At 52.3% G+C, this 14237-nt stretch overlaps 1 protein-coding gene across 2 annotated transcripts; it reads left to right on the top strand.

Moving 5' to 3' along the window:
• The first annotated feature begins 10361 nt into the window (after window positions 1-10361).
• On the top strand, window positions 10362-12773 carry GUCA2B (guanylate cyclase activator 2B). Of its 2 annotated transcripts, none has more exons than XM_017541782.2 (3): window positions 10362-10529; window positions 11668-11854; window positions 12375-12474. In XM_017541782.2, exons 1-3 carry the CDS (start codon window positions 10443-10445, stop codon window positions 12437-12439), a joined length of 339 nt encoding a protein of 112 aa, XP_017397271.1. In that variant the 5' UTR covers window positions 10362-10442; the 3' UTR covers window positions 12440-12474. The 2 variants fall into 2 exon arrangements, with proteins under 2 accessions (XP_017397271.1, XP_017397272.1); XM_017541783.2 differs by lacking the exon at window positions 12375-12474 and adding an exon at window positions 12483-12773 and having other exon boundaries at window positions 10377-10529.
• The last annotated feature ends 1464 nt before the right edge of the window (window positions 12774-14237 follow it).

Below are 14237 nucleotides of genomic sequence, written 5' to 3'. Positions count from 1 at the left end.
TCAGATAGGGCTTGGTTACGTAGCTCTGCTCATCTCCCTGCACCCACTCCCACGCCCTGGTTGCCAGCTGAAGGCTGATCTGAGCCGTGCAACTGGGATGACTTGGCTCCATCCTGCGTCTTCCCATCTCCAGCAGAACAGTCAGGAATGTTCATGTGGAGATGGCAGAGATGCAGCAAACAGACAAACATGCAGGATTTGTTGTGACTTGACCTTGGAACTGACACACCATCACTTCTGCCTCATTTTATCGCAATGGAGTACATACACCAGTGCTTTGGCCAATGCACTCCAGCTTTATGAGAAGGGCTCCAAGTCCACACGACAATAGACACAGACACGAGGGGGAGTGAGATGCTGACCCATTTAATGCACTCTATCTACCATGGTCTCCAGCCCAAATATGTCAATTCAGGAACCCTGGTCCCTGCTACCTGGGGAGCCTTGTCATCACAGGAAACCACTCCTCAAAATGGGAAAATCAAGATGGAGGAGGCACATGACCTCTTAAGAGCCCTGAGCTACAAGTGGCACTCTGCAGATGACAAGCAGTCATGTGACCAAGGCTAACTTCAAGTCCCCAGCCAGACGGCTGCTCTCCTGCCACGACCGCTTAGTCTGGAAGACCGTTTAGAAGGGGAGATCAACTGATGGACAATCAGTCATCTCTGCTGCAGGGAGTGACCCACCCTGGTGCTACCCTAAATTCCTAAAGGAATGAGGATCAGAGTAAGATTTTTCTGCATCACAGCACTGCCCCAGGCAGAAGTGATGGCAAACCCTTCATCATAACCCGAACCACCTGCCGGATGTGTCAAAGAGGCACCAAAAAATAGCACATAAACTCAGGCATTCGTCTACACTAAGTTGCTGCAAAGATGCTTGTTGTTGCAGATTTAATGCAGCAGAGAGAGAGAGACTAGACACATTACATTCTCTCTGGACTCCACCTCTCCTCCTGAGGCCACACCCAAGTACCCGGTGGGACATATGTGATGGGATCCCCCTCCCCAGCTTCAGACTCGCCTCTCCCCCCTCCTGGGGAGGCTGCCAGCAGCTCTTGGCACGCTCAGCCCATGGGGAGAAGGAATCCCGGCAACCTCTGCCCTGCCTCCCTCTCAGAACGATGCCCTCAGGAGTGTGAGCCTCTGGAAAGCCATGGGTCGGCTTGTCAAGCCTCTCTCCAGAAAGCAGAGACATGAAGTGAATGCCAATGATCCCCACACCCACGAGGAGGGGGATGCAATTATAGAAAATTCTGCTTACAGTTCAGATTCAATATTTGGAAGGGATAATCCTGAAATAAGAGATTGCCTGATTTCTTTCCCAAGCCTGTGAATGGTTCATTAGCTCCTATTTGACATTTGATGGTTCCGTCTGATTGGCTTTATTGTGGAGTTGGACTTTAAGAAGTCCCCAAGACAGAGCAATCAAGTTTCACAATGATCCCCAACTGCAAATTTGAAAACATAAATGGCAGCTGCGCCTTGGACATCAATCCCATGAATGCGGTGGGGGATTTGTATTTCATCCCCACTTAATGAAACTCAATCCTGCTTGGCAAATCGGGGCCCCTGACTCAGCAGTTAGGATCTCCTCTACAGCTCAGCTCGGATGCTGCAAACAAAGAACCCCCTAGACTTGAGCATCAGCAGAGATGCAACGCCTCTGATCTGGGGCAGGGCCACTCAGGCACTGGGGCCCCGGAGGAACGGGAGGTCCCTGAGGAATATAAAATTGTGGCTGTGCCCTATAGAGGATGCAGTCTAACTGTGGAGGTGGGTCCCTTGCACCAAAAAGAGAAGTACCAAAAACAGAAGCAATAAAGACAGCAGATGTTCGGTTCCACAGTGGGAGCCCAAGGCTGCAGGAATTCCCCAGAAGGGGAAAGTAGGAGAGGCTGTGGTCTGGGTGGGCGTCCTGGAAACAGGATGTTTGCAGAGGGCAGAGGGAGGCAGCCCAGGCAGGAGAAGTCAGCAAAGGGCTGGAGGGGTCTGCCTAACAGCTCCCCCACACCCTGGCTAGAGAGGGTGCCCCTTCTGGATTCCCACCACCTCCTGGGCTTCCTCATGCGCCCCATTGGCATTGTCCTTATCTGTGCATCTGCCACGTGGCACAGTCCTCGTCTGTCCTCCTCAACCACAGACCCTTTGCAGGCAGAGATGAATGTATCCATTTCTGAGCCCTGGTGCCCTACAAGGACTTGGAGCCCAATAAACATTTGAGGGCTGAATGGAAAATGGCACCCAACCGTGTTACATGCCCTCAGGTCATGGCTATTCCTGTAGGGAGTGAACTGGCCTCCCAGACCACTGTCTGTGCCATTTCTTTGAGATCAGGATTCCAGGAATCCAGGGCCTTCCGTGGGGTAGTGTTCGTGGGAGACGAACACTCAGTTGTGTTCTTTAACCCCTGGAAGGGACATTCCAAGGCTGGAGGGGATGAGGAGACACCTCTGGAGGATCTCAAAAGTGAGGAAAGCTTTGTATCTGCTGACCCCCACACAGGGCTGGTGTTTAGTGCTAGTGTCAGCCAGGACAGCCTGCCCCTCGGAAGCAGGTTCATAGCCCTCCCTGTGCCCCAGAGTTCTCTCCGTAAAAGGGGGGAGGTTCCATGCCTCCTGGGGCTGTGTGAGGAACCTAGGTGTTCACAGTTTTGCAGCCTTGAGGTCACAGACGCCCAGCAAACACTGCCGGCCCTACTGTACCTTCATTCCGCCCTCCTCGCTGCCCCATTTCAAGGCAGAGGTGTCATTCACATCTCACAGTGGAGGCCATGGACACTCAGAGAAGCGAACAACTTGTCCAAGACCCCACACTCGTGGGACCTCCGCTGTGCCTGACTCCAACGCCGCAGCGACCAGCCGGCTACTGGGCAAGACAGGGAGTCGAGGAAGGGCAAGTCTGCTTGTGCAGACGGTGTGGGCTGGGCGCCCTCCAGGTCCTCCATGAATTCCCAGTGTCCAGGCAGCTGTGGGCAGGCCCGCCCCCCCCAGTCGGCCCCCACCTCTGCACACAGGGACCACTCCTCACCACCTCCTCTGCCAGACCACAGGGCCGCCTGCATCAGATGGGATCCCTGCCCGAATCAGCCCTTCTGCACTGCCCAGCACACGTGACCTCCCTCCCAGCCCACCCACACACCACACACCCTCACATCTGCATGCTCACAGACACACACAGAGACAGCAAAAACCACTCGCACACGCTCTCATACACTCACACACACACATCCACTCCCACACGTGCTGACACAGGCTCACACACATGCCCACATTCTCACATACTGATACACACACAGACACAAAAAGCACCCCCTATGCACATGCTCCCACACACCAACACACCATCCTCACACAGGCAGGACACACAACATGCTCCCGTACACACATGAGTGCACCCACACGTACACACTCGTATACATAATCACTCTCACATGTGGACACATGGGGACACCTGGGTACACATGTTCCCATGCACATTCTCACAAGTGCTTGGGCATGTACGCACATGCCCACACACAGATACAACCCCCACCCCACCCCACCACACACACACACACACGCCTTTCACATCTGCCGTGTGACCCTGGGCGAGGAAGCGGGGGCAGAGCCATGCACCTCTCCTCCTCACAGAACACTCGGTCAGAGCTGGCCTCCGGGGGCCGCGTGTCCTCCTCCTCGTAGTTCTCTCTCTGCCCTTGGCTGCCCGCAAGACCCGACTTCAGTGCAGGTCCCACCTGTGGCCTGAACTTATTCCTCTGCTCCCCTCAGCCCCACTGCTCACCTCCGAATCTCCTCTCTGCAGACCCCAGGACTCGGGCATCAGCAGGGGCTTTTCGGTAACGACCCCGCACACCACCCCTCCCCGCACCCCAGAGGCGCATCGCTGATGGAGACTCTCACGGTAGTGCTCGTAGGACCCCCAGGCGCAGACAGGGGGACAGGGAGGCTCTCCGTTACCTCTCAGAGCAGAGCGCAGAGATGTCTGCTCACCCGGTTAACTCTAGAGGTGGTGCCTCGGGGAAATGGATTAGGACTCATTCATTCCCCGCCTGCAGTCTTCTCGGCCATCACCAGGGGGCAGCCCTGATTCACATTTGTGTTAAATACCTGTTACCCAACCCCAGGCCGGAAAGGTGGTGCACCTTGGAAGAATTCGTATAAACAAACCTGACAGGTGCGCGCGTGCGTGCGTGCGCGTGCCCGCGCACACGCGCATGTAACAAGGTCAGCACAACATGGGTAGACTGGGAAAGTGAGTCAAAGGGGAAGACACGGATTGAATGAGATTTAGTATAGTCACTAATGTTGGAGCAAAATTTGGTTCTGAGTTTCCTGGTAGCCATAGCAAAAATAGAACCACTTATTAGATTAGATCACCCACCTCTCCAGAGAAAAACAAATTCATTTGGGGGGCTTCTAGGAAATCTATCACACCTTGGTTTATACAACTCTCCCTCCAGAGTCTTCCAGATCAACTCTTCATGTGTTGATCCTTCTTTAAATTTTTAGCTCCCTGTTTTATGCTTTGATTTGAGGTGATAGTTAAGAGCATTGGCTCCACTTTCCATCCACCTATTCTTTCTTGAACCCGTTCCGATCAGGTTTTCATCATCCTCACCACTGTTGGAATTGGCCTTGTCAGGGTCAACAGTGGCTTCCGTGTTGCCAAATCCAAGGACAATTCCCTGTCTTCATTTTACTAGAGCTAACCACATTTGACCAAGTGAGCATGTTTTTGCTCCTTAAGCACTTTCTTCAATGGGCTTCTAAGACGCAAGTCTCTTTTTGTTCTCCATCAACTCTTCCTTCCCCACCATCCACTCCACTGGTTCCTCCTTCTTGGCCTCACCTCCAGCTGCTACAGTACCCTAGAGCTCAGCCCTGGGACCTCTCCTCTCCACGCTGTCACTCTCTCAATCCAGTTTCAGGTCTCTAAGCACCAGCTATACTTAATGACCTGTCTGTGGCCCACTCCTTTACTCACATGTCAAACAAGCATCTCAGACTTAATGTGTCGAGACCCAGCTCTTGATAACGCTCACCTGACATGTTCATTCCCGTTTCTCATTGCAGTAAATGGCAGCACCAATTGGCTTGGGGCAACCTTTGAGTTGTCTTGGACTGTTCTTTTCCTTCACCCTTTCCATCTAAACACACAAAATCCTGAGGCCTCTGACTTCAGAGAATCTCTAGAATCCAACCCCTTCTCACCATCTCTATTCTCACCTCCATATCCAAGTCACCACACTACTCTGTGGCAGTGGTCTTACCTGTTCTGTTAAGTTCTGTATCCTGTGCTAGTGCATAATACGCTATCAATAAATTATTTTGGATTAAATGATTGAATGCCCTAGGGGCTTCTGTGCACACAAAATGCAAAAAGCATTCTATTTCTCAGTAAACAAGTGATTCCACAACTATGAAAACAATAATAACACACATTTTTGAACACCCACCGCATGCCAACAAGATACTAGGTGAGGTGATTAAGGCTCAGAGAAACAGGAAATTGCCTGAGGCTAAACATCCAGTGCTTGGTGGAATCGATATTTGAATCATATCCATTTATTCACTTCGTCAAGTATTTGTTGAGCACCAATTATGTGCCAGGTATCCTTCTGGGAGAATGAAACAGGCAAATTCCTTACTGTAATAGAAAGATGCAAGAAATGAGTTGTATATATATGACAGGTGCTATGAGAAAGAAGGTAAGAGAATTAGGAGTGATGGGGAAACCCTCAAGGGAGAAGGATCAAGAAAGATCTCTGAGGAATTGGCATTTGAGCAGAGACCTGAATGAAGAGAGGGGTGAAGAGCAAAGACCTAAAGGTAAATAATCTTGGTGTGTTTGGGAAACCTCAAGGAGCTAGCATGGCTGGAACTCAGAGAGTGAAGGGCAGTTTTTGGAGTTGAGGTCGAAGATAAAGATGGGATGCCAAAGGGTCCTTGTAGGCAGAAGCCTTAGGATTTTCCTCTGAGTGAAGTGAAAAACCACTGGTAGGTGTGAGCAGGAGAGAGACACGATGATCTGACTCAGAATGTAATAGGATTCCTCTGGCTGCTCCATGGAGAAAGGCCTGAGCAGGTGCAGGGAGATCTGCATGGATGCTTGTGATGGTTAATTGCATGAGTCACCTTGGCCAAGCCATGATGCCCAGCTGTTATAAAACACCAGTCTAGATGTTGCTGTGAAAATAACTTTTATATGATAAACATTCATAATCAGTAGACTTTTATTAAGCAGATGACCCTTCGTAAGGGTAGGTGGGCTTCCTATCCAATCATTAGAATGCCTTAATAAAGACTTTGGAAGGCCAAGGAGGGTGGATGACCTGAGGTCAGCCTGGCCAGCATGGTGAAACCCCATCTCTACTAAAATACAAAAATTGGCTGGGTGTGGTGGCGGGCTCCTGTAATCCCAGCTACTCAGGAGGCTGAGGCAGGAGAATCGCTTGAACCCAGGAGGCGGAGGTTACAGTGAGCTGAGATCATGCCACTGCACTCCAGCCTGGGGAACAGAGCAAGACTCCATCTCAAAAAAAGTAAAGGACTTCTTCAGTTTCCTGAAGAAGGCATTTTTGCCTGAACGACTGCAGCACAGGAACCCTGTCTAAGTTTGTCACCTGCTGGTCTGCCCCGCCGATTTCGGAGTCAAGCCTGCAATATCAAATCTAAGCTGAATTTCCAGCCTGCCAAACTTCCCTACAGATTTCAGACCTACCAGTTCAACAATCATGTGAGCCAGTTCTTTAAAACAAATCTAGGTAGATGATACATAGATAGATCTATCCAGCAGGGTAGATGTGCCAAGTACTGTTTTAGGAGAACAAAACAGACAAATTCTTTACTCTGATAGAACTTACATTCTAGTGGAGAGAAAGATGCAGAAGATTAGATGCATATATATGACAGGTACTACGAGAAAGCAAGTTAAAAGCATTAGCAGTGATGGGAGAAGCTCTCTGAAGTAGGATTTTTTTCAATGCGATTAACATTTATAGTCTGTAGACTTTCTAATAGAAAATATATATCTCTATATAGGATGTGTGTGTGTGTGTGTGTGTGTGTTTTCATTCTGTTTCTGTGTGTGTGAGGGGGTGTGTGGGGGTGTGTGTATTCTGCTTATCTGGAGAACCCTGCCTGACACAAGGCTATTGCAATAATTTATTCAACTAGCGATGACAGCCTGAACCTTGATAACAGCAGTGGAGATGATGAGATATGGTTGGAATCTAGAAATATTTTGAACTGGATTTGCTAGAGGATTGAATTTGGCAAATGAAAAAGAGGCATCAAAGATGACTTCCAGATTTTTGACTTGAGCAACTGGGTGAATGGTAATACTCTCAGCTGGTATGTGAGGAGCTGAGGAGGCTGCAGGTAAATGAGTTCAGGACTTAGAAGAGAGGGCAGGCTAGGGAGTAAACAGGGTGTGGATGGCATTAAAATCCTTGAGATGGGACAGATCACCAAGGGGGAGATTACAGACAGGAAGAAAGAGGTCCAAAGACAGCTTTGGTGCCCCCGGGCCCTCTTACACCTATAGGTCAAGGAAAAAAGGAAAAAACAAGGAAGGAAACTGAGAATATGGAGGCAGAAAATGTGGAGAGAGTGTCTCAGGAGCCCAATGGTGAAAGTACTTTACCCCAAGAAAGGGAGTGGTCAGCTGTGATGAATGATCGGGGAAATGAGCAGTTTGGGGCAGGGAGAGTCCTGGGCTCTGGGCACCGTAGCAGTGAGTACTGAACAGAGAGGCCAGGGTAGAGAGGGGAGCTGCCCAAATGCACACGGGCAAACTGTCACCCACCCCGCATCTGTGTTTGAGGCTTCCACACGGAGTGAAGTCCAGGCCCCTGTGACAGTCACTTCCCACATCCACAAAGAAGGAAGTGCCCTGATAATACCACGTCAATGCACATGGGCTGGCCTGGTACAGCGGTGAGGGTTTGCGTCTGTGGCCAAGTTGGTTGTGATGGATGGTGGGTTATTCAGAAAGAGATTAGGAGGAGGTGGGTTTGACAAATAAACTTGAGTCATGTCAGGCAGATGAGGAAGTCATACCTGGTTCCCAGGGAAGACTGAAACATGATAGGCCCTGGCTGGAGGAGCCACAGGGTGAGGAAAGGAAAGAGACATGGCCAAGGGACCCCCAGGCCCTACAGGTGTGTCTCAGTGATGTGGGGGCCAAGGGGGATGAGGTTCCTCTCATGGAAAGACCACGGATTTAGAGATCAAGCAACCTCATGACAACCTCAAACACTGGAGACTGGCCACATTATTTTCACGAATGAGAAACTGAGATCACAGAGGTCGTCGCTTGTCCAAGGCCATAGGGTTGGTCAGACCAAGGTCTGGATAGAATGGCACAGCATTGAGTTCAGCCTGGGCAAGTCAGAAAGCAGAACTTGTCCCGCTATAGATTCAGAGACGGGGCTTGTCATGGGGGTTCATACGGAGAGGCAGGGAAACCCCCCTTGGGCCAAGCACATGCTGGGGAAATGGTAGTTTCAGGGAGAGTCACAGGCTCTCCTGAAACAGGGATTGTTCCGTGTTTCCTTACAACAACCACTATGAGGTCTTTTTTAAAATTATTATTATATTTTCTCTGCTTTACTGATGAAGACATGGAGGCTCAGAGAAGCTAAGTAATGTACCAAAGATCACACAGCTGGAAAGTGCCGGCATCTGGGTTTGAACCCAGCTGTCCTTATCTCTAAGTCCTCGGTTCCTTTTTCTATAACACCACAGGCTGAGAGCAAGGGCAAGAATTCCAGGTAGAAAATCTGCTCACCCTCGTGATCTCACAGCAACAAGAAACATGGTGCCTCGAGGGGCCTCAGGTTACTCCTCCGTAAAATGCAAAAGCCGTTATGCCTATCCTTTAGGATTCAATGGGATTATGGCCATAACACAGCTTTGTGCCTAGGACACAGTACTCAAGAAATGAGAGCCATTGTTACCAGATGGTTGTTTTCATTTTACAAGTGACAAAGCCTGTAAGAGTCCCTTAATTTCTATCTATTCTAAAAAGCAAAGGCTGAAGTCTGGATTCAGAGCAATACATATGAAATTCCGAAGTTCACTTGACCTTCTTCATTTCAGTTTGAGATAAGAAAAAGGAAGATGGGCATTTGAGGCACACGGAATGAGCAGGCAAAGACATGAGATAGATTAGGTCTGTGCGAACAGGGCTGGTGTGGGGAAGCATGATTACATCAGATTTAGCCACTTTAGGGAGTGGCATCTTAAATGCCAAGGTGAGCTATCAGGGCTTCACTCCAATGTTTAGGCTCCACGTTAAGGAAGCCTGCCACATGCCAGAGTCTGCGCCTGGCAGAGCTGAGCCCTGGAACCAGCACTGTTTATAGCTGCCTGGTATGGCAGTGGTGATATCACCCTTAGAGACTTTGCCCTCTTCTCTCTGACCCAACCTTCAACCCCCAGGGCAGTAGGTTATGCATTGCCTATACGACAACAGTAAGATTGAGGGGCTGCTATAGATGTGTCACCAGGAGATAAGGGCAACCTCAGGTGGGCCGGGGCTCTCACTCGCAGCAACCTTATGCAAGGGGTTGTATCACGCCCATTGGATGGAAGAGAAAACTAAGTTTCCATCAGAATTGATGTGACTTATCCTAAACCACACAGCTGCATCAGAACTAGGATTTGAACTTGGGTCAATCTGCCTCCAGCACCACTGCTTTTTCCCCCATGCTGGATTAGGCTGTTGGCTTCTGAAAGGCACAGACATGTGAGATGGGTCAAACGTGGCCTGGGAGCACCCAGGCATGGGCCGGAGATGGCAGGCAGAGGCAGGTTCAAAACCCAGAGCAAGGACCGGTTAGAAGGATGGTTCTTAAACAGCACTGAGGAGAGGGAGTGGGAGAGATGTGGGTCTTGGGGGGATGGGGGCTTGAGAACCCTGAGGTCAGCCGTGTCTGCCCAGTTTGCCCTGGGCCAACCTGTCTGTTGCATCCTTCCCTCAGAGAAAGGACCATGGGCTAACCTGGGGCAAGGACACCTGGCTGTAGCCCCTGCTCTGCCTTTAACTAGCTCCGTGACCTGGGGCAAGCCACTTTCCCTCCTGAGCCTCACTTTTCCTGTCTATAAAATGGCCTCCCTATCATCACACCCACACAGGTGTCTTGAAGCATGAACGATGCTGCGGTCGAAGGTCCCCAGGGAAAGCCCAGCACACAGCAGGCGCTCAGTCTTCAAGCACTGTGTTCCCATAGGCTCTCGGCTCCGGCCCTCCTCACCCCCAACCCCCTTCCTGGGAACAAGCCCTGGCTTGTCAGAAAGCCAGCCAGCTGTCAACCCCACCCCAGCTGGCCAGTTAATGAGTGACCAGAACACCGGAGCCTGGCTATAAGGAGCTGCTAGGCAGGGACACAGGTGGGAGCCGGTGGACAGTGGCAGGGGGAGCATAGGGAGCGCGATGGGCAGCAGGGCTGTGTCAAGGCTCCTGCCAGGGGTGGCCATGGTCCTCCTGCTGCTGCAGAGCACACAGTCAGTCTACATCCAGGTGAGTCCCTCTGCCAGTGTGCCCCCTGCCTGAAGGGCCCCACGGCGGGAGACCAGGCTGGAGAGGGTGTACTGGGAATTCAGGGGCACAATGGGGGCATGGGACCCGGGGCTCAGCCCAACACCCATCACAGCCCTGGGACCAAGGCAGCTGGGGGTGGGAGCAGCCAGACGTTGATGGCAGTGATGATGGCAATGACAATACCAAAACTGGTTCAGCACAGCTCCCCTCCAAGGCCCATCCTGGTCACAGAGGTCAGAGTGAGGAACAGGATGTGCCCCTGCACGGGAGAAGCCCAGAAAGGGATGGAGACGCCCTGTTCTGCTCCCACAGCTCTCCATGTTCACCCACATGTGGGTGGAGGGGGACAGGCTCCAGAGCAATTTTCCTGGCAGCTAACCCTTGAGCTTGTATTGCAGGATGAACAGGAGATGGCCAGGCACGGAGGATGGGTGGACCGTTCCAGGCCGAGGGCACAGCATGTGCAAAGGCCTGAGAGAAGACTGCAGGGGTTCAGGTGCCCTTCTAGGGGGCCGGGGAGACTGGCAGGAGTTGCTGCAAAAGGCCCTGTCTGCCATGTCGCAGGAGATGCTGCTGGCCTCGCCCAGCATAGCAGAGAAGTCTGTGGCCCTGGGTGTCACATCCCTGACTCCAGACACGGGCTCCTTGGGAAGAACAAAGTGGGTCCCAGAGAGGGGTGCAGGAGACTTGGCCTCCCCAACAGTTCTGGCCTCGGAGACTGGCCTCTTGGGGCTGCCATGACTCTGCCATGCCAGCTCAGGCAGGCATACCCAGTTGGCGAGTGTGTCCTCATACCAGGCCCCCATGGGGGATGTCAGATGAGAGAGCTGAGGCTGAGTGGGGAATAGACAGGCAGCCGGTCAGGGGCAGAGGTGGGATTTGAACCAGGGCTTGCCTGTCTCTAATACCCATGCCTTAAACCACCGTGCTCCACAGCCTTGCTGCCTCTTCCCACACCTCCCACCCCCGGCGGCTCTTTCCAGCGTGGCCCTGGATTTCCTGTGGAAACAGGGAAGGCTCCGGAGGATCTGCGGGGTGTGGGCAACCCTGGATGTCACGGCAGTCCCTGCCCCTGGCCCGGGTCTTGATCTGCTCCCATCTCCTCTCCCCTCTGTAGTACCAAGGCTTCCGGGTCCAGCTGGAATCCATAAAGAAGCTGAGTGACCTGGAGGCACAGTGGGCACCCAGCCCCCGCCTGCGGGCCCAGAGCCCACTGCCCGCCGTGTGCCACCACCCGGCTCTGCCCCTGGACCTCCAGCCTGTCTGCACCTCCCAGGAGGCTTCCAGCATCTTCAAGACCTTGAGTAAGTGCCCTGCTCCCCGCAGAACCTCGTTCTGTCTTCTTCCACGCCCAGGAGCCTCCTGTGGGTTGTTTCTCGTAAGCACCCAGCAGCTGAGGATGGGGAGATTCAAGAAACTCAGGCCCGGTCCCCACTGGCTCCCAGGACTCCCCGGTTTGGACACCCAGAGTCAGGCATCCCCTGAGTCCATGCCAGGCACAGACCCATTAACAGACAACAGCTGCATGGAGCAGAGAGGAGAGCTGGCTGGCATCTGTGGTGGGATGGGGGTCTGAAAGGCTTCCAAGAGGGGTGTCAGCCACGCTGAAACCTCAGGGACGGTGCAGAGCTGGGCAGGAGAATGTAGTAACTAGTTAGCACTTACTGAGCACCTACTGTGTGCTGGGACCTACCAGTCCCGTGGCCTGCATTATCTCCTCACAGCGACCCTGTCCATTTAGCAGATGAGAAATCTCAGGCACAGAGTGTGAGCCACTGCCCAGTCGCTGCTAGGAAAAAGACCAAGCTCTCACTCTGCCTCTAGAGGTTCCTGTTCCCAGTCTGTGGATGACACCACCCACTCCCAAGCAGGCCTTTTCTGCTGCCTAGCCGCGGCAGACTCAGCTCAGCTGACCGGTTCTCTCCCTGCCAGGGACCATCGCTAATGATGACTGTGAGCTGTGTGTGAACGTCGCGTGTACTGGCTGCCTCTGAGATGACCCTGGGTGCCCTGAGCCCACCGAGGACACCCCAACCTTCAGCCCACCGCCTTGGCAGCCTCACATCCCCCTCCATGCTCCAGCTGGGTCCCTGGCTACCATGGTCATCACCAGCCTCCCAGGGCCTGGACAGCTGGATCTGGTGCAAAGCAATTGGACACGGGGTTGGAGGGGTGGGCCCCTGAGGCAGCCCAGCTCCCAAATAAAGAATCTACAACACACAAGTCCACGTGTCCTTTGTTCATCCCCAGGAGCCGAGGGAGGAACTTCCAGGGAAACCATGTGGGTGAGGAGAAAGGTTGGACTAAAATTACCAGGCAGGAATTTCCCTGAAGTTTCCAAGGCCTGGGGAGTTGATGATTAAACCCCATCCCGAATATGAGGGAGTCAAGGCTCAGGGCAGGAATGAGGCATCCAGGATAAGAGCTCAGAAGCCACAGAGCCAGCCAGACCTGGCCACCCCCCAGGCTGAACGCAAGGCCTCCCCAGCTTCAGAGCAAGAGCAACTGTGCTCCAGATCCAGGAGTGGGGTTGGGGCGGGGAGGAAGTGTGACAGAAGGGGACAGTGGAGGAAAGATTCAAGTGGCATGCCCTCCCAAGCCATAATCAGGGCCAACTCTGCCCGGGACCTGCCTAAGAAGATGGGTCCTTGGCCTTCATTCCCACTCCCAAGCTCCCACTTTTCCCAGCCCCACAGGGTCCATTTGGCCGGCTCCAGCTAGGAGACCTTTTCTCTGTCTCTCCATCCTGGCAGCCTGAGGACTATTAATAATAATTAATCACCAACAAAGGCCCGGCACAGTGGCTCACACCTGTACTTTGGGAGGCCAAAATAGGAGGATTGCTTGAGGCCATGAGTTCAAGACAAACCTGGGCAACATAGGGAGATCCCATCTCTATGAAAAAATTGAAAATTAGCCAGGAGTATTGGCACTTGCTTGTAGTCCCAGCTACTCAGGAGACTGAGGCAGAAGGATCACTTGAGTCTGGGAGGTGGAGGCTACAGTGAGCAGTGATCGTACCACTGCACTCCAGCCTTGGCAACAGAGCAAGACCCTGTCTTTAAAAATGATTCTAATTATAGACTGGGCGCAGTGGCTCATGCCTGTAATCCCAGCACTTTGGGAGGCCAAGGTGGGAGGATCACCTGAGGTCAGGAGTTTGAGACCAATCTGGCCAATATGGTGAAACCCCATCTCTACTAAATACAAAATTAGCCAGAAATGTAATCCCAGCTACTCAGGAGGCTGAGGCAAGAGAATCACTTGAACCCAGTAGACAGAGGTTGCAGTGAGCTGAAATTGCACCACAGCACTCCAGCCTGGGTGACAAGAGCAAGACTCAGTATCAAAGATAATAATAATAATGAGTATAATTAATAGCCAATGTTTACCGAGTGTTTGCTCTATCCCAGGCACCACCCTAATCACGTGGCACTCATAGTAACCAATGGAGTCCTCACAACAGACTGATGAAGTAGATACCGTTATTATCACCACATCCAGGCTAAGAAGAGTCAGGTACAGAGAGACAACTAAACCTAGATCATAGACCGAGCAAAGCGATGAGACGGGCCCTTCCCAGGACATCTGGGCTGGAGTCCATGTTCTGACCACCATAAAGTCATCCTCAATGCCTTTATTCAGCCTGGGGGGCCACAGTGGGAACTCCTGGGAGCAGGGCCTTTC

Source organism: Cebus imitator, unplaced genomic scaffold, assembly GCF_001604975.1.
Source record: "Cebus imitator isolate Cc_AM_T3 unplaced genomic scaffold, Cebus_imitator-1.0 Scaffold136, whole genome shotgun sequence".
NCBI classification, from domain to species: Eukaryota; Metazoa; Chordata; class Mammalia; order Primates; family Cebidae; genus Cebus; species Cebus imitator.
This window is presented reverse-complemented; position numbering and strand designations above follow the sequence as displayed.

Excerpts from the sequence above, each read along its gene's own strand:
- GUCA2B (XM_017541782.2), top strand. The coding sequence starts at position 10,443 with ATGGGCAGCAGGGCTGTGTCAAGGCTCCTGCCAGGGGTGGCCATGGTC. Across the intron at positions 10,530-11,667 it reads CACAGTCAGTCTACATCCAG|TACCAAGGCTTCCGGGTCCA; the intron begins GTGAGTCCCTCT and ends TCCCCTCTGTAG. Across the intron at positions 11,855-12,374 it reads CAGCATCTTCAAGACCTTGA|AGGTTCCTGTTCCCAGTCTG; the intron begins GTAAGTGCCCTG and ends CTCTGCCTCTAG.